The sequence below is a fragment of the Leptonychotes weddellii genome, chromosome 7, assembly GCF_054177405.1.
Source record: "Leptonychotes weddellii isolate Sample4059 chromosome 7, ASM5417740v2, whole genome shotgun sequence".
In the NCBI taxonomy this organism is placed as follows: domain Eukaryota; kingdom Metazoa; phylum Chordata; class Mammalia; order Carnivora; family Phocidae; genus Leptonychotes; species Leptonychotes weddellii.
Window position 1 is genome coordinate 116,913,373 of NC_138375.1, and position 22,337 is coordinate 116,935,709.

The window sequence follows — 22,337 nt, forward strand, 5'->3', positions numbered from 1 at the left end:
CTTAGCAAAGTACTAACATCGAGGCAGTTGAGTCCCTAGAGGAATGTCACTCTGCCTGTTTCAAGGACTTGTCAATGGGCTGTAGGTAGTAAGGAAATTTAATAATTTTTTTTCTGCCTTTGTTTCCCACATCATTATCAGTAAGGCTTCTGATCAACAGTAGGTGATATTAGTAGTTAAGTTCTGGGGGAGTCAAAAGTTGTATGTGGATTACGACTGTGTGGGTGAAGGGTGGTCAGTGCCCCAACCCCCCATTGTTCATGGGTCAGTTATATTTGGCTAGTTTCCCATTCTCACTGCCTACTTGTTCCTTATCCCCAGCCCATTTCTTCCTCACTCAACATAACTGAGAGTTGTGCCTCAGTGGTTTCCTCTTGAACAGCCATTTCTAAAAACCAGACTGATAGAAATGGCCAATAATGATGTGTGCTTCTCTCATTTCAGACTGTGGGCAATAGGCCTAACCACCTAGGGCACTTTTCAGCCTCTCCACTAATTTCCAAACACAGGGCCTGACTTCTTTGAGGATCACGAGTGTTAGTTCCAAATCTTTTCTTACCTCAGTAATGACCCTCCTACCACTCCATAGGCAGACTCACCATGCCACGTTTCTAAACACTTTGGCTGTCATTATCATGATGTGGGAATAAATAGGGGGCACTTTGTTCCTAAGCAGAGTTTCAGAAGTGAAGCAGCAGAGGATTTGGTTGCGGAAAAGAGCAAGTGCACAGGACTAAGTGAGAATCTTGTAGAATCGTGAGGCCAAGGGGGCTCCCCCATGCTTCTGTGACCCTGATAAGAGAAGAGAGAGAAGAGACACCACTGGATTCCTGGATAACCTCTGTCTCTAAGCTCGGGTCTCAGGCCAGAACAGAGTTGTTCTGACTTTGCATAGTACCCATGGGGGACAGAGAGTTTTAAATCTATCCCTCTGCCTTTCTGGGGAGCAACATGGATGGCACAACCCTGAAGAGTTCCTTGTTAGCACGACTTCCTGCCCTCTGACTTTTAGACAGCCACCCCTCCTAGCACATCATTATCATCGTCTTCCTAGCTAACATTTGTTTTTGAGCGGGCACTTCGAGCCAGGTCCTAGACTAAGTATTTACATACATGATCTCTTGGAAGCTTCACAGTAATCATGCAAGAACTAATATTACTTCTGGGGCACCTGGGTGGCACAGTTGGCTAAGCGTCTTACTCTTGGTTTTCGGCTCAGGTCATGATCTCAGCGTTGTGAGATGGAGCCCCACGTCGGGCTCTGTGCTCATTGGGGAGTCTGCTTGAGTTTCTCTCTCTCCCTCTGCTCCTCCCCCTTGCTCTCTCTCTCTCTCTCTCTAAAATAAATAAATAAATCTTAAAAAACAAAAAAAGAATGAATATTACTTCTGTTTTACGCGTAATCAGCTGAGACTTAAAGAGTGAAGCAAATTGCCTCAATTCAAAGAGGCGTCTGCAGAGAGCCTGGGCTCCTCGACACTCATTTGCTACTTTTTGCAGACGCCTCTTTGCACATGGCCTCACTACTCACAACCCAGGGGGCCCTGGGTCCTATCCCATAGCCTGGCAACTGTACCATCTTCTTATTTCTTGAGCTGGGGTCTGCTGGGGTCTGCTGCAGGCTTCTGTTGGTCATTCATGGAGGAGCAGATCCTGCCTTCAATGTGGAATGGATTCAGTGGTTCCTGGGATGATGACCAGAGAAGGGCCTTGATCATTGTGGAAGTGAGCCTAGCCCTCTCTGAGTCACTCCCTCTTGGAGAGAGGCCCCTACTCAGGCCTTCCTCTCTCCTCTCATGAACCTAAAGAGATCATTCTAGTTAAAAGTAACCCTTGCTATCTCTACATATATCCCAAAATGTCTTTCTTCACACAGTACAGTGCAAACATGGGGTGCCAGTAAATGTCTGCATCCTCTTAATGTATTTATATTCCATCTCATCCCTTGAAGTCTTTGAGGTACCTTATAATTTGAACACAATAAGATAACGGTAACATTAAAGTAAAATACAAAGAAAGGCAAAAGTTCTGCCTTGGAGGAAAGAACAAAAAATATGCAACTAATCCCCTTGAAAAACAGTATGGCAGTTCCTTAAATGGTTAAATATAAAATTACCATACGACCCAGCAACTCCACTCCTAGGTACATATCCAAGAGACCTGAAAACACATATCCACAAAACACCTGTCCTCAAATGCTGATAGTAGCATTATTTTTGATAGCCCGAAAGTGGGCACAACCCAGATGTCCATCAACTGATGTATGGATGAGGAAGATGTAGTAAATCCATTCAGTGGAATAGCGATTCACACTGTAGCATGGACCAACCTTGAAAACATCAAGCGAAGGAAGTCAGTCACAAGGCCACAACTTGTATGTTTTCACTTATCTGAAATGTCCAGAATAGATAAAACCATACAGACAGAAAGTAGATTAGTGGTTCCCAGGGGTTAGGAAAAGAAGAAAACGGAGAGGCACTACTAACGGGTACCGGGTTTTCGGGGAGGTGATGGAAATGTTCTGCAGTTACAAAGAGTTGATGGTTGCACAACTTTGCGAATATACTAATAACCACTAAACTACACATTTTAAAAGAGTGTATAGTATGGTATGCAAATTGTATCTCAATTTTTTTTTTAAAGATTTATTTATTTATTTATTCATGAGAGACAGAGAGAGAAGCAGGCTCCCCGCGGAGCAGGGAGCCCGATGCGGGACTCGATCCCAGGACCCTGGGATCATGACCTGAGCCGAAGGCAAACGCTTAACCAACTGAGCTACCCAGGCGTCCCAATTGTATCTCAATTTAAAAACACTTTAAAAATATGTGGCTGATAAAGAATGCACGATTGACAGAGTTAAATTTCAATTTTGCCTGAGTCTTCTTCTGGTAGCCAGAATTATAAAGGAGGATGCCATCAGTTACATACTTCTGGAAAGGAAGCACACATCTAGACACCAGAGGAAGCAGAAGTTTTAAACAGGTCAGCATGTTGGCACAAATACTGCACAGGAGGTTGATGTTAGGAGTACTAGGAAAATACTGAATTAGTGGATGGGTCAAGACAGGAAGGCAGTTAACAGTGCAAAATAAATTTGACCAGGTAGTTACGAGGGATAAAGAAGGAGTCCCTGGCATCTTACCCAGAAGGCGGTGGACAGCTTGGAGGCACTATTCCTGGGAAACAGTAGGAGACGGTGAGGGGGAGCTGGAGTACAGACAGGGTCAGTGTCATTGGTCCTGAGTGGTCATTTCCTCCTAAACCAGCATCTTTTTGGCAGGGTCCTCACTACCAGGTGAATCCACTTTATGTTCCTTTGGCTAGCACTGTTGCTTCCCTCCCTTTTCCTATCTCCTATGCCTCTGTCAAGCTTTACAATTTTTAAAAAGTAGAACAAGGAATGATCCGTTTCTGTGTCGTTTTGAGAATGGGAGTAATTCAGCTTCCCGAATTAATGAGAAGTCCCTTAAAATGAGATTATTATCACAGAGTCTTGCCAACCCTTCTCTAGAGCCAGAGGGCAAAAGAGAAGGCCTAGGGGCGCCTGGGTGGCTCAGTTGGTTAAGCGACTGCCTTCGGCTCAGGTCATGATCCTGGAGTCCTGGGATCGAGTCCCACATTGGGCTCCCTGCTCAGCAGAGAGTCTGCTTCTGACCCTACCCCTCTCATGTTCTCTCTCTCATTCTCTCTCTCTCTCTTGCTCTCAAATAAATAAATAAAATCTTTAAAAAAAAAAAAAAAAAAGAGAAGGCCTAGACCCCAAGCTTTCGTTTATTTTACTCGGAACCCAGAATTCACTATTTTAGCCCTGGGACGCCAGAGAGCGCTATGGCGCTACGGAGAAACTGGGCAGCATTCGCACGTTGCGGCCCCGCCCCGCGCCCGCCCCGCCCCGCGTCTCGCCCGCCCCGCCCCGCCCAGCGCTCGCACGTTGCGGCCCCGCCCCAGGCCGTGACTCCAGAGTCCGCAGCTCGGGGCGGGGGGCGGATAGGTCTTCAGTGACATTCTTAAATATCCAAACCTGAGAACCCAACACAGAGTCTCATACAAGGACACAAAAGTCAGCAGTTTCCTAGAGCACAGTGGAGTGAAACGACAGCCAGGGAGGCTCCGGGACCCTGGCTGATGCACCCAGCATCCAGCTCACTGATGGCTGGCTTGTAAATCTGGGCTCTGACGGATCTTACAAGATCTTACTTTCCCCTTGGCCCTATCATTCTTCTTGGCATGAGGAGCAGTTGGGGAGGGGGGGGGCAGGTTGTAGTGTCAGCGCCAGCGGGGCAGGACCTCCCTGCAGGAGGCCTGGGGTGGGCTCTCCCAGACGGGAGGTTCCAAGGCCCCAGAAGTATCCTGTGCCCCTGGAAAGTAAAGGCTCAATCCTGGCCATTCAGTAGAACCTGGGGGATGCCATGCCTGGCACAAACCCCTTCTGGCTTCCAATCCTAATGATGGGGCTTCTCTATGATTTTCTGCCCTTCCATTTCAGATGGTCCTTTAGGTCCTCCTTAAAGGGGTCTGCCAGCCTCAGGCAGAATCCTGAACAGGCCTCCTCAAAACAGTTCAGTCTCTTGTGTCTGTATGTTGGTATGTGTCTGTCCCAAGCAGAGCCACAGATTAGACTTTTGGGGTTTAGGGAGGATTACCACTAGGAAGATGGATTCTGGGAGATTTTGCCCATGAGAACAAATAGGCTCTACTCAAGAGCCCTGTGTCCTTGGGGACATCAGGCATGAGGAGTTTGCAGTTTCCATTCTAAATTCCTCTAATCCCTAGTTTCTCACACCACTGGCCTGAAGCTCTGTGTCGTATACACAAAGGACCTTCTTTAAGAACATCTGGCTCCCCTGCTTCCCTGCAGGGAGGAGAGAGGCCACCTTCCTGTTGGGGCCAGCTAAAGAGGGTGCTAACTGCCGTGCCCCTGTGGCTTCAGAATGCTCTCCCCTCCCCCCACCCCCTGCAGACACCTTGGCTGTGGCAAGGAGCTCTTCACAAATGATTAAAGGAGTGGAATGTGAGCAATCCCATGTTGGCAACCTCACAGAGAGTGTAGACCTCCTCAGCTAAGAGAACACAGCATCTCCAAAGCTAGTGAGTCATTCCAAATTCTAAAAGCAATCAGAATCCATCTTAACAGATTTAGGCTTCTGAGACAGGAAGAATTATTAGACTGACAATAAAAGGACACTATTAATAATTACACTGTGACAATAGGGACAAACTAGGCCAGCACTGAGCCAACAGGGATATACCATCACACGAGAGATTATGGGAATTGATGTCTGCTGCCTCATTTCCCCCACCCCCCAAGCTGGTCAGAGAGCATGCTGGGGACGCTTGCTCCCGAGGGTGACCCCTGCTTGGAGCTCACCTCACTTCCTCCCAGGAAGCACTGGTGAGAGCCCTGGGGGCCTCCTCATGACCTTTAGCTTGTGCGTCCCCTTCATGCTGCCTGATCCTCCAGAAGCAAGGCTGCAGCTAGGAGACAGGAACCCCTACCAACAGAGCACGTTGTCCTGCACGCAGCTGATAGGCTCTGGGGTGCACTGTGACTCAGGGTGAGGCCGGCCCTGCCCGGTGATGGTGGACCCGGCACTGAACTCCTGTCAGCACCTGCCTCCTCCACCTGTGTACCGGCCACACCAGCTGCCCTGAATCCCTCTATGGGCCATGCACGGCTGTCAGGAACACTTGTCCAGGCCCAGGCCGATGTCCCAGCCTTTCACAACTCAGATCAAAGAGCTATCTAGGTGGTTCCTTCCCCGACACCCCAACTTTGTGCCTTTCCCAAGCCCTGGGCTCCTGAAATGTGTCTCAATTATCGTGTGGGTGGTTCCCATCAGCTCCAGCTTCTCTTCACCACCACACTTCCGAGCCCAGCACAGAATGGGCTCCCTGTGAGTATCTGCCTTGCCCGTGACCAAATCAAAGAACCAGAGATCACAGTCCCCTCCCCCACACAGGTATATCTGAGGCTGACTCTGTTTTAGAAGCACAGCCTGTGGGTTGTGGTGTTTCCTTCCGTGTGAAGAGCACTCCCTAGGCCCTCTTCAGGGGCCTCCTCTTTCTGGGCCTCTCAGAGGGTTGGAAGGAGAAGCTCTGAGGGTCAGAGACCATTCCTACCTAGAATGAAGGCCACCACATAGTTGGAGATCTGGCCCATGCCGACGATGACAAATAATACAGTAAACATCTCCCAGTTGATGGAGAAAATCTGCAGGAAGCTGAAGCCAGTCTGCACGGCCATGGTTGCGAAGAGGATGCTCTTCCTGCCAAACCTGTAGAATATAGCACAACACATGGTGCGCGCAGGCCACAGCAGCTGTAACTCAGGGCACCTGGCAAGCCCTGAGTCACGCATCACTGCAGACTTTCTTTGTTTTATTCTGTTTTCAGGGCTGTGACAGACTTTTCTCCCTGTCTCATCCTCCTGAGCTCTTCCTTAGCGATGTCTCAGACGTCCATCGGCCCAGGGGGTGCCTTTTGAGATTCTAAAACTTCTGTAGAGGACCCATATCTCGAAAGCACAAAGCAGCTCATGCAAGGTCCCCGTAGAAACCTGCTCCTTAGAACAAGCCACAGGTAGAAGGTGCCACCACATTTCTGGAAAATGGGTAAGTACAGATTGCAGAGACATCTAATATCAGCAATATGGGAATTCTGTCAATCCAGAATGAAGATCCCCTCTGTGGCAGTGGTATTCAACCTTAGCTGTGCTTGAAATCCCCTGGTGCCAAAAAATGCTGGGGCCAGCACCCCACCTCCTGAGATTCTCATTTTCTCGGATGCAGTTTGGGTAATGGGATTTATACAGTTTTCCCAGGTGAGTCTAACATGCAACCAAAATTGCAAGCGAGTCCCCTATAGGAAGTGTAGCTCTACATAGTACCCATGACATGGCAGTTGGCCTAAGACTTCATTTCACTTTCTGATAGTGACCAGTGGGTAGAATGGAGCACAGGGGTGAGCAGAACAGTCTCCTACCTCATTTTCCAAAATCAGGTCTCAGGCTGTTGGGCTTGCGGTCCCTTGGGACTTTGTAACGGGAGGAGGGACAGACACTCCTCTGGGAAGCCTTCCTAACACTGCTATTTAGCACTCCCACCTTTCTGCTCTGGTCCCCTTAGAACATTCGGGGGCCAGAAGGGCACTTCTCCTGGAGCTGTGGTGCTGTCTCCTCTAGAGACTCTGCATTCTAGGAGGCCCACAACCAACGTGGGTCAGTTCTGTGGCCCTGGTGCCCGGCCAGGGGCCTGACCCCCAGCCGCGACGTGGGCGCTCGCTGTCTGGCCCTTACTCTGTCTGATGGCTGTTTGTGGATAGATCCCCTGTCATCTAAGAGTTAGGGGGTAGGATGGGGAGGCAGTGGTGATTTTTTTTGAGAGATTTGGTGCTATAAGGACCAGTTTCCAGTGGGGCCATAGCCTGCCCCCTGACCCTCCGCCTAAGCCCTGACAGCGCAAGGCTGGGATAACGGAACAAAAGAGGGTTCCAGCAAGGGGTCGAGGGAACAGAAACCATGAGACATCATGGCTCCTCCTTTCACTGACTTGTTGGTATGAGGGACCTCTCTTTCTCTGGGTAGAAATACCTTCAATTCAGTCCAACCCCAAGATAGGCAGTGAATTGACAGGGGGCCCTGTTGCACCTCTTCTCCCTCCCAGCCTCCTTACCTGTCAGATAGCTGCCCAGACACGAAGGAGCCGAGGAGCACGCCCACGAAGAACAGGGAGGAGGTGAGGGGCGTCTTCCAATCATCCTCACACACTAGATTCCACTGCCAGAGAAGACAACATGAAGTGTGAGCCCAGCCCTCCAGCAGGCCCAGCCCCAGGCCAGCGCTGAGGGAGTATTCGCATGGCAGCTGGAACATGCTCTCTCCTTCCTGTGACAGGCTGTTGACTTGGTGCTAAGAACATAGACCTCACAGCCCTGGCGTTGGCTCCTCACTCTGCCACTTGCTCGGGCAAGTCACTGTCCTCCCTGAGACCCACCCTCCTCTTCTGAGGGAAAGGGAGAGTGATACCTCAGCTCACTGCTTGCGTCACATATCGAGAAGCTAGCTGGGGCCATGGCTGTGACTGGTGACCCCTCAGCTGTGAAGCAGTATGAGCCAAGGTAGTATTTCTGCTTCAGAAGGCATCCGAGCATGGAGGGAAGGTGTTTGAAACTCCCCAGGGCCAGGGCAGGAGGCCTGGTCACTTGGTCCAAGTGTAGAAGTTTCCTCTGCCTTGGTGAAAAGTGCAAGTGGTCTGTGATGATATCTTCTGAGCAGACACCTCCAGAAAAACCTCTTCTCCCTGCTCTATTCACACCGTAGGCCAAGCCTGGGACCTGAATTCAGGGCCCACTGTGTGGCGGGGGTGGGGTATCTAGACCTCTCCAGCGCTCTTTATCTCCCTCCACACTCCTTCCCACCCAGCCTTCCTAGAAGGGTGGTTCCTCCTGTCTCCCAAGGCCTGTGGGTTGTGGTGGCCCTAACAAGTCCCTGCTGGTGGATCCATAAAATGCGGGCTTCAGCAAGAACTTCAGTTCTCAGCTCTTCAATTAAGTCAAGTCAGCAAAATCTGAAAGGAGGTTGCAAAAATTTCAAAGTGTGTTCAGTGAGCTTTCATTATATATATATATAATATATGCAGGTATGTATTATATATATATATATATATATATATATACAGGTACCAATAAGTATTCTGGGGGCTGCGGATCAGGAGATTGCTGTGTGTAGCAAGATGATCCAGTCTAGAGGAAAAAGCCCCCGTCTTCTGCCCAGTCCCACCTGCACTGAGCGGTGGTGCTGCTTCTGTAACATTTATGAAGCAATTCAGTCCTTAATCCTCACAACTTCCCTGAAATAGATTTAAAAATGAATTCGCATGTTCATATCACACCTCACTCTCTCGCAGAGAGAGGTGTTTGTAAGGACACAGACCAGAGAAGAGTATAAAACAAAACGCTAAGGAATGAGGGCAAACAGCACTGGGGAGGAGGGATTGCAAAATAAGCGAGCCAAAGGTAAAACTGACAGCCAGTCGTCCTGCCCAGGGGCCTGCCTGCTTGCCAGGCTCCCAGGTTTCCAGCGGCTCAGCTTGCACCATCCCTGTTTCATGCAAAGTGTTAAACTGTTCTGCAGAAGCTAGTTTTTCTAAGTACTCGGACCTGAGAGAAGTCTCTCCCGCATACTTCCTTCCACAAAGGGGTCACGCCATGATGTTGAGGATAATGTCCTTGAGAACACCCCCGTCTGAAAGACAATAACAAGATTCATGAGGCCGTCTCTCCTGACACCCACAATGCTGGCTACAGGCAGAATGCTGAAGCACAGCTCTGCAGTGGAAAAACGAAGCCGGCCAGGAACTCGGCTCTCTGCTCCTCAGACACAATCAGGATGCATCTGAGACCATGCCCAGAGTACGGTTGCTTCAACTGGGGTTCCTGAATGGCCTTCAGGGGAAAGGGCACAAACCCTCCAACTGTATGCCCGGATTCATGTGCCCTGCCGCACGTGGGTCAGAAGGACATGCACCTGAACTAATGGCCACACCCACTTCCAAAAATCACTGGCCAAAGTGTCAGAAAAGAGCTTGGAATCTGCCCCAGCACACAGAGATTAGCAACTGAGACTCCAAAGCCTCATAACATGTTGTTTTGCCTGTTTTGTATGAGTAAACTGAGGCTCAGGCACTTGGGCGGCTCAGCTGATTGAGCATTGGATTCTTGGTTTTGGCTCAGGTCATGATCTCAGGGTGGTGGGACTGGAGCCCTGCGCTGGGCTCTGTGCTGGGCATGGAGCCTGCTTGGGATTCTCTCTCCCTCTCCCTCTGCCCCTCCCCCCGCGCTCACGTTCTCTCTCTCTCTCTCAAATACATAAATAAATCTTAAAAAAAAAGAGTAAACTGAGGCTCTGACACTAGTGTTTGTCTGAAGTCATAGCAAGTACATAGCCTTGCTAGGTACCAACTCAGGCCTCAGAACTCAATCTTTACCCATGTTATGCTTTGGGCAAGAACTCTAAAAGTCAGACAAATGAGCTTATTAAATACCATCTGCTACAAGGAAGATGCTAGGACTAGGGGTGAGAAACCTTTTCCACAGCCTTTAGCACTGGACAGAGCTGAGAAAATCTCACACGTGGTAGGGGTATCTATGTGTCCGTTATCCACTATCACCATTCTATCTGCAGTCAAGCAGAAAAGCTCTTTCAAAGAGAATGTGTTTTCCTTTGTGGTTTTTTGAGTATTTTTTCTGTCAGGATTTTGCCTTAGGGTAGGATAAATAAGACTTAAAGACAGAAAGTAAAGAGGAAGACTGTCAGATGTGGAGGCAGGGATTACATGGCAAGGGTAGTGAGCAGGACTGGCTGCTTAATTTGCAGGCCCAGTGCAATGTGAAAATGCAAGACCCCTCGTTCAAAAATTATGAAGAATTTCAGGACATCAATAGCAGAGCATTACAACCAAGTGTGAGGGCCTGTGTGACTGCACAGTTTGCATTCCCATAAAGATGGCCCTGTAGTGGCTCGAGCATGGTGTCTTTGGAGAATGGAGCAGGGCAAGTTCTGAAGCGGGATGCTGGGAAGGATGAGGTGTGGGCCAGCTCCCCATCACTCCCCTGCTGGAGCCTATGCAGCCATGGCTCTATGTCCCTCTTCCTCCCTGAAGTGGGCCCCAGAAGGCCCCTATCAGCATCATGTGGCACAGAGATAGCCATGTGAAGTCACCTATCCCAGGCCCATGTAGGGTGCTGTCCGGTTTTGGAAATCCTGCTCATACCCAACAAGGGAAGGCAGCTGACGTCATGGCTACCCATGGCTGGTTCCAAGGTTGGGCCCTCTCTTGAGGAATTACTGTGCCCAAAGAATCTTGTTGGAAAGCTGCAAAGGACCTAGGAATAGGACACAGGATTGGCAGACAAAATTCCAGCTGTAATTCATGGGACTGGAGTCTGATAAATCAGCTGCCAGCCTGAAGAAGGGCCCTTTCCTCCATGGGGTTATTCTAGTGAAGGCCAGGCCCCACCTGTGACCTGCCCCTTGGGATGTGAGGGGTGTGTCTTAGGGCCCCACTAGCCAGAGCCCAGAGAACTCCCTGTGGCTCACAATGACATTGTAGACCCGGTAGAAGACAGTCTTTTCTATAAGACAGAAGTGTCCCTTGGGTCTCTGCACATACGCATACACACATGTACACACAAACATCCGTGCATGTTGCCTGCTCAGAGGCTTGTGGTGGACAGTCTGGTGAGGAGCTGGCTGGTATTGCTCTGCAGCTGTGTTTTCAGGTCAAGTGCTAACATTTCTAAAACCTCATCTGCCCTGCCCCCCACACACACACACTGGGAGAGTGGATTGTGGGAACTAACTGGCCCCAAGCTGTGCAGGGTGGGAGCACTGGATATGCCTTTCCAGGGTTACTGTGTCTGTCTTATCCTCAGGGTCTTAGACTGACATTCCATAACACAGCAGAGTGAGCTCTTTGTGCAACAAAAATTGCACAAGGGCCATCTGGCCTTTGGCTTTGCTTTAAGAAACAAAAACCCAGGTCACAAGGTAATAGAAGATGGGGAGGTCACCCTCAGCACAGAAGAGAATGCATCTCATGCCACTTAGCAGTAATAACAGAAATGATAACTACAGAATGTTGGGTGCTCACTGTGTGCCTTGTATTATCTCATGGGATCTCAAGGTCGCCACGTGAAATGGGTACTCTCTTTATCCCTATTTTACAAATGAGGAAATGAAGCAACCAGCCCAAGTTCTAGTGGATTGGTAAAAGGAATGCTTATTTATTCAACCGTCATTGAGCACCTGCTCTGGGCCAGACTCTGTGTGGGGCACAAAACAGACATGGTTGCTACCTCTACAAGCTCAAGGTCAAGCACACTTTACAGGACAGATCAGGTGTGCATATGTGCATGCATGAGCCCAGCTGTCCTGGGCGGGGTGGGCTCTGTTCTAGGCCACTGTGCCCTTGCTCTCTGGCTAGAGAGGAAAAGAGGCACCCCCTCCTCATCCTCCTCCACATGGACAGAATTCTAAAACCTGAACTCATTTTAGATAACTAATGCTTGCACAAGGCTAAGCGCGTGGTGGATTTTTCACAAATTGTTGATACAGGAGCGCTGAATGCTGAACGATTAGGTGTAATGGAAAATGAGTTTGGGAAATGCGAGGTATCACATACTGTCCTTTGAAAATCACCCTCAACCTTGAACTCTCCAAGTAGCCAGTCTAGCAGTTTTAGCCTTTACCAAAGCCACTGAAGGACCATAACGATAAGATCATCCCTGTGATCTCCGTAGAACTGAGACCTCCAGAAGGCAGCCTGTTGTTGAATAAAGAACAGAGGTTCTTTTGGGCTCTGCCACTTTCTGGCCATGTGACTTTAGGCACTCATCCACCCGAATCGGCCTCCTTTTTCATCTTCAAAGATAGGACAATAAGACCCCTTCCTGGGTGGGGCGCCTGGGTGGCTTGGTGGCTCAGGTCATGATCCTGGGGTCCTGGGATCGAGCCCCGCTTCGGGCTCCCTGCTCCACGGGGAGCCTGCTTCTCCCTCTCCCTCTGCCTGCCGCTCCCCCTGCTTGTGCGCTCTCTCTCTCTGTCAAATAAATAAATAAAATCTTTAAAAAAAATCCCCTCCTGGGTTTGTGAGCACAGGACAGGAAATATAAGTGGAGTGTTTGACACAGCATCTAACACATTTCAGGCCTCATGAAATGGTAGTCCCCTTTCCACGGAGTTCATGCCTTTGTCCTCATAGCAAAACCATGACTTAGAACAAACAGCATGAATAAGTAAGGGAAGCAGGTTACACTTAAACCTGACCAGGCAACAGCAATTCTTAGAAATAAGAACTTCCTGGTCAAAGACAAAAAAACTGAAAAAGCTTTTGACACAAAGTGTAAACTCCTTTTATAAATAAATATCAATCTCAGAGATGACTGTGAAGGAAAAGTTAGCGATAGTCTATTTAAGAATGAAAAATAAGTTTCTATTGTGTCTCTTACACTTTTTTTTCTTTCCAGGGGAACACTAGGGAGTAGTTAATAATAGAACACACATCCATTCCAATTTCTTTTTCGTAACTTTGTTGTGACCAAGCAAGACATTGCCTGGCCACTGTGGTGGTAGGGCAGGCAGGGGGATGAGTGGGGAGGGGGAAGCTGGCATTTTTATTCTTTTTGTTTATAATAGCTTCGTTGAAATACAATTTACATGCCTTAAAATTCACTCTTGTAATGTGTACAATTCAGTAGTTTTCAGTATATTCCAAGAGTTGTGCAACCATCAGCACTATCTAATTTTAGAACATTTTCAGCACCTCTGAAATAAACCCCATACCTATGAGCAGTTCCTTCCCACTCTTTTCCCCCAGCCCCTGGCAACCACTAATATACTTGCCGTCTCTAAGGATTTGCCTATTCTGGACATTTAATAGAAGGGAACATATACAATATGTAGTATTTTGTGATTGGCTTCTTTCACTTAGCATAATGTTTCCAAGGTTCATTCATCTGGTTTTAGCATGTATCACTACTTCCCTGATTTTTACGGTTGAATAATATATCATTGTATGGGTAGACCACATCGTACTTAGCCAGTCATCAGTTGCTAGACAATGAGGTTGTTTCTACTTTTCAGCTCTTATGCATAATGATGCTATGAACTTTTGTGTACAAGATTTTGCATGGATGTATGTTTTCATTTTTCTTTGGTATATCCATAGGAGTGGAACTGCTAAGTTTTGAGAAATGTCCTGTTTTCTAAAGTGGCTGCACAGTTTTGTAATCCCAGCAGTACCAAGTGAGGGTTTCAATTCCCCATGTTCCTACCCATAGTTGTTATTGTATGTCATTTTAATTTTAACCATCCCAGCGGGTGTTAAGGAGTGTCTCATGGTGGTTTCAATTTTCATTTCCCTAATGACTAATGATGCTGAACTCCTTTTGTGTTGAATCTACAGATCAATTTGAGGAGTGCTGTCATCTTAACAATATTATGCCTTCTGCTTCATGAACAGAACATGACATGTCTTTCCACTTATTTAGGTCTCCTTTAATTTCTTTCAAAGATGTTTTCTAGTTCCCAGAGCTTAAGTCATGCATTTAAAAAAAAATTTAACTCCTGAAGAACTTCTTTAAGTATTTCTTGTAATGCAGCACGGCTACCCAAATTTCTCCCCACATTTTTTGTTTGTTTGTTTTTGTATCTGGGAATGTCTTTACTTCATTTTTGAAAGATAATTTTGCTAGAAATAAGATTCTTGGTTGACATCTTTTTATCTTTCAGCATTTTGAATACGTTATTCCACTGCCTTCTGGCCTCCATTGTTTCCGATGAGAAGTCAGATGTAAAACTTATTAGAGTTCCCTTGTACGTGACAAGTCATATTTTTTTGCTGCTTTCAAAACTTTCCTTTTGTCTCTGGCTCTCAGCAGTTTTACCATAATGTGTCTGTGTGTGGAACTCTTTTTGTTTCTTCTACTTGAAATTCATTGAGTTTCTGAGTCGTACAGATTAGTGTTTTTCTTCTTCAACTTCTTTCAAATGAAGTTATTTCCTGTGGGGACAGCTTCAGAGCTCTCTGTTTTTATGGACTTCCCGTCCCCCTGGACAACAAAAATCTCTGAGCCCTTGCCCCAGAGCTGGTGGCAGGTAAAGCAGCCCTCAGAGTGACACCCTGCTTTATGAATTGGATACTGGGTGAGGGTGGTAACCTCTGTCTTTTCGGCTTGCCTCTCCTGGATGGAACAGCTACCTTACAAACAATCTGGGACAACCAGAACCAGAGCCCCAGTATTCTCAGCCTGTAGCATCTGGAGTTGAGCTGTCACTGTATGAGTAGGGGCCGAGTAGAGGATGGGACTCCTCAATCTCTTGGATATACTCACCAGGAATCAAGCCTCTACAGCTCAGAGCTCACAGGATCGAGGGGGGCTAAACCTTAAAATGTTTTCAGTATCCTTTCTTCTCAGATTGGAGGTAAAGAGAAAGCAACCATAGGTGGGGAGGCCTTGGTGGAGAGCTCTGTGGTCACTGGAGGCTGAACCAAAGTAAAAGACCCAAGGGGTTTGAGTGGGATGGTGAGGATGGGACTGGAGAGACCTGAGGGAAGGAGAAGGGGCTACTCAGAGACCGGGCTCTCCCCCTTGCATCCCAGCACTGGATCCACCACAGGTCTACTAGCTCCACTCTGGGAACATAAGTAAATGGCATGGGGTCTATGTCAGCCCCCTCAACATGGAGGGGAAGCTCTGGAAAGTGCCGCTGTGAATCTGCCCTCCAGTCCTGCAAATACGCAGCAAAAGCCGGCAGGCTTGGGCGATCTGTGCCCATTGCCAGGGTGTGTGGCTCAACCTAGCCTTTCCCAAGAGCCTCCATTCTCTCTTCACCGTCACTATACTCCAAATGGGGATCCTTGCTTTTCTTTTGGGCTCCAGAGGCATGCTTAAAACTAGACCAGGGTCTCAGATAACACGGCAGCCCTGCGTTAGCCTTGAACATAAACTGAATTTAGCTGGCCATAAATTACTGTCCATGCATAGGCCTGAGGCACCTGCAGCTCCTCTGACCCACCCTGCCAAAACTTTGTTTTTGTCAATATGCCATCCTACCTCTTGGACTCTGTGTGAGGGTTCTGCTGCCTACCAGGAGGGGTGGACAAAGGCTGTTTATCCAGAAACTTGGCAGGAGATGTGGGTGAAGCAGCCTCCAGACAAAAGCACACCCAGATCCTGGTCGCCTTTGTCCGAGGAACACAGCTGAGAGGCAACAGGCAAACAGTTTGGGGCGATGCAGATGACAAACAAACAGGGAAGTGCATTCAAACCAGAGCTAGGGAAAACCCTTGGGTTTTCTTTATTTGTTTTCTGGAAAGACCTTTCTGAAAATCTCACTGGTGTTGGCTGGAGGCGGAGGTCTGACACCTTCTCCCCTTTGGAATCTGACAGAGAGCTAATCTGAACATGAACTTGGTTAATATTCAGGCTGTCCTGACAGCTGAGTTGCCAGTCCCCATGCTAGCCAGCAGTATTCCCTGGTAGCTTGTAGGCCTGATAGAAAGAACACAGCCTAAGCCTGCCTATTGCTCAAAGTTTTTACCTTTCCAGAGCCCACCCAGGCCTCAGAGGAGTCACATCTCTGGGAGCTGCCATATGCAGTCCCATGTGGTGACCAACTAGATACCAGCCTTAGTCTGTCTCATCATCCCTCCTTTCCTACTCCCAATTCCTCCCATAGGTGCCTGATAACAGAGGAGGAGGCCCCCATGTTCCTACCTCATACCTTTGGGCTATGGGTGGAGAATCAGTGCGTCCTGCTCTGTCCATGCCCTGACCCCAGGTCCCAGGAAAGACGGCACAAGGCTAGTGCCTCTAGAGGTTCAGACCCTTTGCTGGAGGCTGTATCATGTTCAAGGGCATACCCACCAGCAGCTCCACCCATGGGTTTCTAAAGAATGCAGCCAACTGCAGGAGAGGACAGAAGCCCATACGATGAAGCAACATGCCTGCCTCGGGCCACTGGGAGCCTGCCACAGAAAGCTGGTCCTTAACAAAAAGGCTCTCACAGGGTCTCTGGAGCATGGGGCCTAGGAGAAGCGGTACTCAACTCAGAAGTGACCGCCTCGTTTGCCCAGCCTATGGACTGAAGGGGGTCAAGTCTACCTAATGATGTTCCAAGAGAAAAGTGGGCATGTTTGAGGGGAAGGAGAGCCCATGCTTACATCCTGGCCATGAGCTAGGCTCACGCCTACTGCTTGCCCTGCAGCCCTTCTGATAAATCTAGGCAGGACATTTGCTGCCCTCTCTGTTCCTTCAGCCTTAGGGCAGGAGGCCTTTGCGTTTTCTCGCATGTAGTCTCTTTCTCTTTGGGGTCTATGGCGCCAAAGGGCTGTATGGAGAGCCATGCTCCTTAAGACTGGTCTCGCCACTACAGTAGGTCTCAGCAACAAGGACTCCATATCAGACAGATATGTCTGGGGATACTTGGGGTCCCTTCTTTCCTCAACAGAATTTTCAGTCCCAATCCGTGGGGCCAGATCTCACCAGTCCCTGTTCCCGTTCCTGTGCTGGCAGGCTGCAGATAACATAGCTAAGAGGTGTCTGGCACTCCACCCTGCAAGGGAAAATTGAAGGACCTTCCCCTGGATTTTTACTGTCTCTATCCTTGAAGTGAAAAATAACTTGGGTCAAACTGAACCAGCTGGAGCAACAAAATAAATAAGGATAGTATTAGATGGTAACTCGTGGAATCAAGTAAGTATGCATATAAAGTAATATATTGCATAAGTATTGCTAGTATAATATAAAGTACTTAAATAAAGTAATAATTGCATAAATAAATATGTGGGAGTGAGGGGGAAGCTCTTATGCAGAGAAGAATTCCAATTAATAAATTGGAAGTAATGTGGAAGGAATGTGGGAGACACAAGATCACCACTAGGCAAACACCACAGTAATACTTGTTTCTATGAAGGTCCTCAGATGGATGCCAAAATCAGTGGGTAAATGTTTGAGGATAAACAGGATATCTGTAGAGTCTCAAAGTCTCTCCCCCAAGATATTTATCAATTATTAATGGGGAAAATAGTGACTCCAGGGTGGAGAAACCCAGCTGACACCAACTTAACCAACTGATCAAGGTTAACATTGCCATTAATAAGCAGTATCTAGGGATGCCTGGGTGGCTCTGTGGGTTAAGTGTCTGCCTTTGGCTCAGGTCATGATCCCAGGGTCCTGGGATCGAGCCCCACATCGGGCTCCCTGCTTAGCAGGGAGCCTGCTTCTCCCTCTCCCACTCCCCCTGCTTGTGTTTCCCTCTCTCACTGTGTCTCCCTCTGTCAAATAAATAAATAAAATCTTAAAAAACAACAACAACAAGAAGCTGTATGGACATCATATACCCACTGGTATGATACTCTGAGGACATATTGCTTCTATGATATTCTGACCAAAAAGTACACGAACTCAATCTTATCATGAGAGAAATCACACAAATCCAAACCAAGGGACATTCATCCAAATAACTGATAGACTTGGGGCACCTGGGTGGCTCAGTCATTAAGCGTCTGCCTTCGGCTCAGGTCATGATCCCAGGGTCCTGGGATCGAGCCCTGCATCGGGCTCCCTGCTCAGCTGGAAGCCTGCTTCTCCCTCTCCCACTCCCCCTGCTTGTATTCCCTCTCTCGCTGTGTCTCTCTCTGTCAAATAAATAAATAAAATCTTTAAAAACAAAAAACAAATAACTGATAGACTCATAAAAAGTGTCAAGGTCATGAAAGATAAGGCAAGACTGGGGCACTGTCACAGATTGGAGGAGACTAAGGAGACATGCCAACTAAATACAATGTAGGCTTCTGCATTGGATCCAAACACAGAAAAAGAATATTCCTAGAAAAACCAGCGAAATTCAAATACTGTCTGTAGTTTAGTTAATTGTAGTGCAACCAACATTAATTTCCTGGTTTTGATACATGAATTATGGTTATGTAAATTATTAACACTAAGGGAAGCTGGTTGAAAGGTATATGTGCATTCTCTGTACTATTTCACCACTTTTCTCTAAGTCAAAAATTAATTCAAAATGAAGTTTTTTAAAATGTAATTCTTAATGAGTACCCAAGAATAGTAAATGGGACTTCACAAACAACCCCTGAGGAAGGAAACTACCTTAAGCACATATACACAGACAGATAGATGTACTCAAGCAAGTCCCAGCTCAAACACCAGACTCCTGCCTCCCAGCATTCTATGAAAGGCATTTCCATAGCAGGACATGCCATCCTTGGGTTCCTGGCTGACCTTGCCATCCTTGTGGGAGTCAGGTGTTGGTTCAGCTGTCCCAGAGAGTATGCCCACTGGGAGATCCTGCACAGAGGTGTAAGGCAGAAACAATTTGGTAACAGTCCCTCTACTTGTATCATGCCAGGTGGGACGCAGAGAACCTGTTCAAGGCCCTTGGGCTTGACCGTATGGTTGAACTGGGACCATTTCTCCCATGGGCACTGGCCAAATCAGTGTGGGGTTGGACCTATGTCTTATTCTGTGGGTCCTGGAACTTCCCCAGGGGGTAAGGAACTCAGCCTCCAGCAAGTCTCATCACCTATTATACTGGCTGTAACTTGGACCTTGGCACAGCTCCCATGATGCCCATGTGTATAGCCAGAGGTGATGAGGTCCTGCCCTACCTCTCCTCACCCACTAGCCGATGATGTTCATGAGTCCTCCCAACAACTCAGAGAAGCTGTGCACTCTTATGATCCTCATTTTTAAAAAATTGTAAAAACAAAAACAAAAAAAACCCAATAACATAAAATTTATCATCTTAATGGTTTTTAAGTATACAGTTCAGTAGAGTTAAATATATTCATATTGTTATACAATCTCCAGAACTCTTTCCATCTTGCAAAACTAAACTCTATACCCGTTTACCAATAACTCCCCATTCCTCCCCTGCCCTAGCGCCTACTAACTACTTCTTTCTGTTTCTATGAGTTTGAGTACTCTTCATATCTCGTACAAGCAAAATCACACATTTTTTTGTCTTTTTGTGACTGGCTTATTTCACTTAGCATAATGTCCTCAAAGTTCATCTGTATTGTAGCATGTGTCAGAATTTCCTTCCTTTTTAAGGCTGAATAATATTCCATTGTATCTATATGTCACACTTTCTTTATCCATTAATCCATTGATGGACATTTGGGATGCTTTTACCTTTTGGCTGTTGTGTATGATGTTGCTATGAACATAAGTGTACAAATATTTCTTTGAGACCCTGCTTTCAATTCTTGTGTATCTATGCCCATAAGTGATATTGCTGGATTCAATGGCAATTCTATTTTTAATTTTTTAAGGAACTGCCATACTGTTTTTCACAGTGGCTACACCTTTTTACATTCCTACCAACAGTGCACAGAGGGATTCCCATTTCTCCACCTGCTTGCCAACACTTGTTATTTTCTGTATTTTTCTTATAGCAGTCATCCTAATGGATATGAGGTGACATCTCATTGTGGTTTTGATTTACATTTTCTTAATGATTAGTAATGTTGAGCTTGTTTTCATACACTTGTATCCCCTCTTACAGTTAAGGAAACTGAGGCTTTGAGCAGTGATGTAACCTGCTGAAGTGAGCCAAGTGGCTGGGGGTGGGGTCAGAACTCGCCCTCCAGGCTGACTCCAGAACTTCTCCTTGGGCCACCATCTCTTTGGGGAGAGCCACTTCCCCCCTACTCACCCTTGTGCTTCTCTCCTCCTTCCTCCCAACACCAGCACCCATTTGTCTTACTTTACTCCACAACCCAAAAAAGAAGCAAGGAAAGGAAAGGCTGCTGAAAAAAGCAAACCCTTTTGCATGAGTGTGAGCATGTGATGATGTGAGTCCCCAGAGGTGCCCACAGGATGCTATGAGCAGGGCACAACAGGGGGAGCTATGGCCTTGGAGGCCAACAGCTACCCACTCTTCACCCTGAGGTGAATGACACCAGCAAGGAAGGGAAAAGAGACAGGTCAAACCAGTTGTCGGGGGGTACTGTGCCTACTGGGGCCAGCTCCAGTTCAAGCTCTGATGATACTTCCAGGAACTGAGTTGGAGGGAGCTGATCCCCACTATTAGATGCCCCAGGAACAGGCTATGGGCAAGGGATGGGCACACACCAGGAGCCCCAGCTAAGGGATCAATGCCAGAGAATCACAGTCAACTCAGTGCCCAAGGAAGGTGTGGCGCCAATGCTGGGGGGATCCAGAGGTGGTCCACAGGCTGAGACCACTCTTCACGGGTCCTATAGACTACGTAGTCACCACCCCTAGCTGGCCACCGGGCTCTTGCCAAGGAAACTCCTGTGGATTCCTCACTGGTCTTGCTTTTCACAGCAGCTAGAGTAAGCCTCTGCCAAATATGGCCATGTTACCCCTTGCTTATAACCTTTATTATTTCCTTATTTCCTCACTGTCCTCAGAATGAAGTCAATTCCTCAACATTCCTACAATGCCCACTGTGAAATGATCTTTGTAGGCATTTCTAGCCACACCTGCCATTCCCTGAACACCAGCTACCTGGATCTATGGGATTTCCATCCACAGAATCTGCCATATTCTTTGCTTGGACAAGGCCTACTCATATTTCCAGACTCAGGTCAAATTTTATCACTTCTTCTTGGAGTATTTCCTCACCCTGTTATCCCTACAGAGAGGGTAATATATTGTCCCAGGTCACACAGCAAGCCAGCCAGAATTTGAATTCAGGCTCCAGAACTCTACTAGTAACCAGGGCTGATGTTAGCCCTCTCTGTAACATGGCAGTGTGCCCCATGGGCATCTGAGCTTTGAGAGCAGGCCCCAAACCTCAGATGTCTACAGCCTAGTGTCCAACACAAGGCCACTCGTGGTTTTGATGATTGCCACATTACGCTGAGGGAAGAGAATTAAGGACTAGCAGGGGTCACACTCAGGTTTTTCTTGGGAGGAAGATAGAGTGGGGGATGGGCCAGAAGCTGGGAGATCCTACCTGCCTGACCTACAGCAGAAAACTAGTCTAGGTATACCGTCCTCAGATGGACCTAACATCTCATGGCCCTTACCAGATGCAAAGCAAGAAGTATAGGGGACGAAGTATGTGTGTAGCCTGACTCCTGAAACTTAGAAAATCTGCCACTGAACCACTTAGGATCCTGAGGAGCTAATGGCATAAGCTGGAACCCCTGTCCACCACTGAATCCTATGCTCAAAGGGGTCTGTGTGAGTTGGTCTCTTCATCAGTACATTGGGGCCAGGGCTATGGCTTCTATGGTCCCCTGCACCCAGTCAGCATCAGGAGGCCTTCTGCTCCTTTTCAGAGAAATTGGAGCCTCAAGACAGGACCTCAAGCCTCACGAAAAGGTGGATGGCAGAGCAGTAGACCCCCTGCTGCTTCAGAAGTCTGTGGCCAGGGAACAGGTCAGACCTGCCCATGGCCCACGGGGCAGCAAGGCTCTTCCCTGTGTCTGCACTTGGGCTCAGCAGAGATCCCCACACGCCTCCTCCAGCGGGTAGCAGGAACTTGACTCAGACTGTTCCTCTGAGCAGCCTGGGACGGGCCTCTTGGGAAACAATTTCATGTGTTGCGAAACTCGTAAAGGAAAAGACAGTTGTTAACAACAGTCCCTGCTCCATGCCCTCGATACTAGGCAGAACCCATCACGAATAAGCCTCACAGAAGTCCTGCTCTCTTGGGTGGCCCACACGTGTTAGACGCACAACCCAAGTTGCTGGCCACTCGGGTTTGACGCGGGGCGCAGAACGCTCACCCAGGGACCGCCAGGGCGTCTCGAGGGGTCTGAAGCAGATGGAGGGTCATTCCC

At 47.9% G+C, this 22,337-nt stretch overlaps 2 protein-coding genes across 3 annotated transcripts in view; both read right to left on the reverse strand.

Moving 5' to 3' along the window:
- The window catches only part of SLC22A4 (solute carrier family 22 member 4), a gene marked incomplete at its 5' end in the record, with an annotated part of 26,064 nt that extends 16,800 nt beyond the window's left edge, over positions 1-9,264 (reverse strand). Inside the window, 3 exons of the mRNA XM_081825777.1 lie at positions 6,124-6,278; positions 7,674-7,777; positions 9,160-9,264. Coding sequence (XP_081681903.1) covers positions 6,124-6,278; positions 7,674-7,777; positions 9,160-9,264 — 364 coding nt within the window. The remainder of the gene's footprint in view (positions 1-6,123; positions 6,279-7,673; positions 7,778-9,159) is intronic.
- SLC22A5 (solute carrier family 22 member 5) overlaps positions 1-22,337 on the reverse strand; it is a 78,089-nt gene that overhangs the window by 55,163 nt on the left and 589 nt on the right. The window lies entirely within an intron of this gene.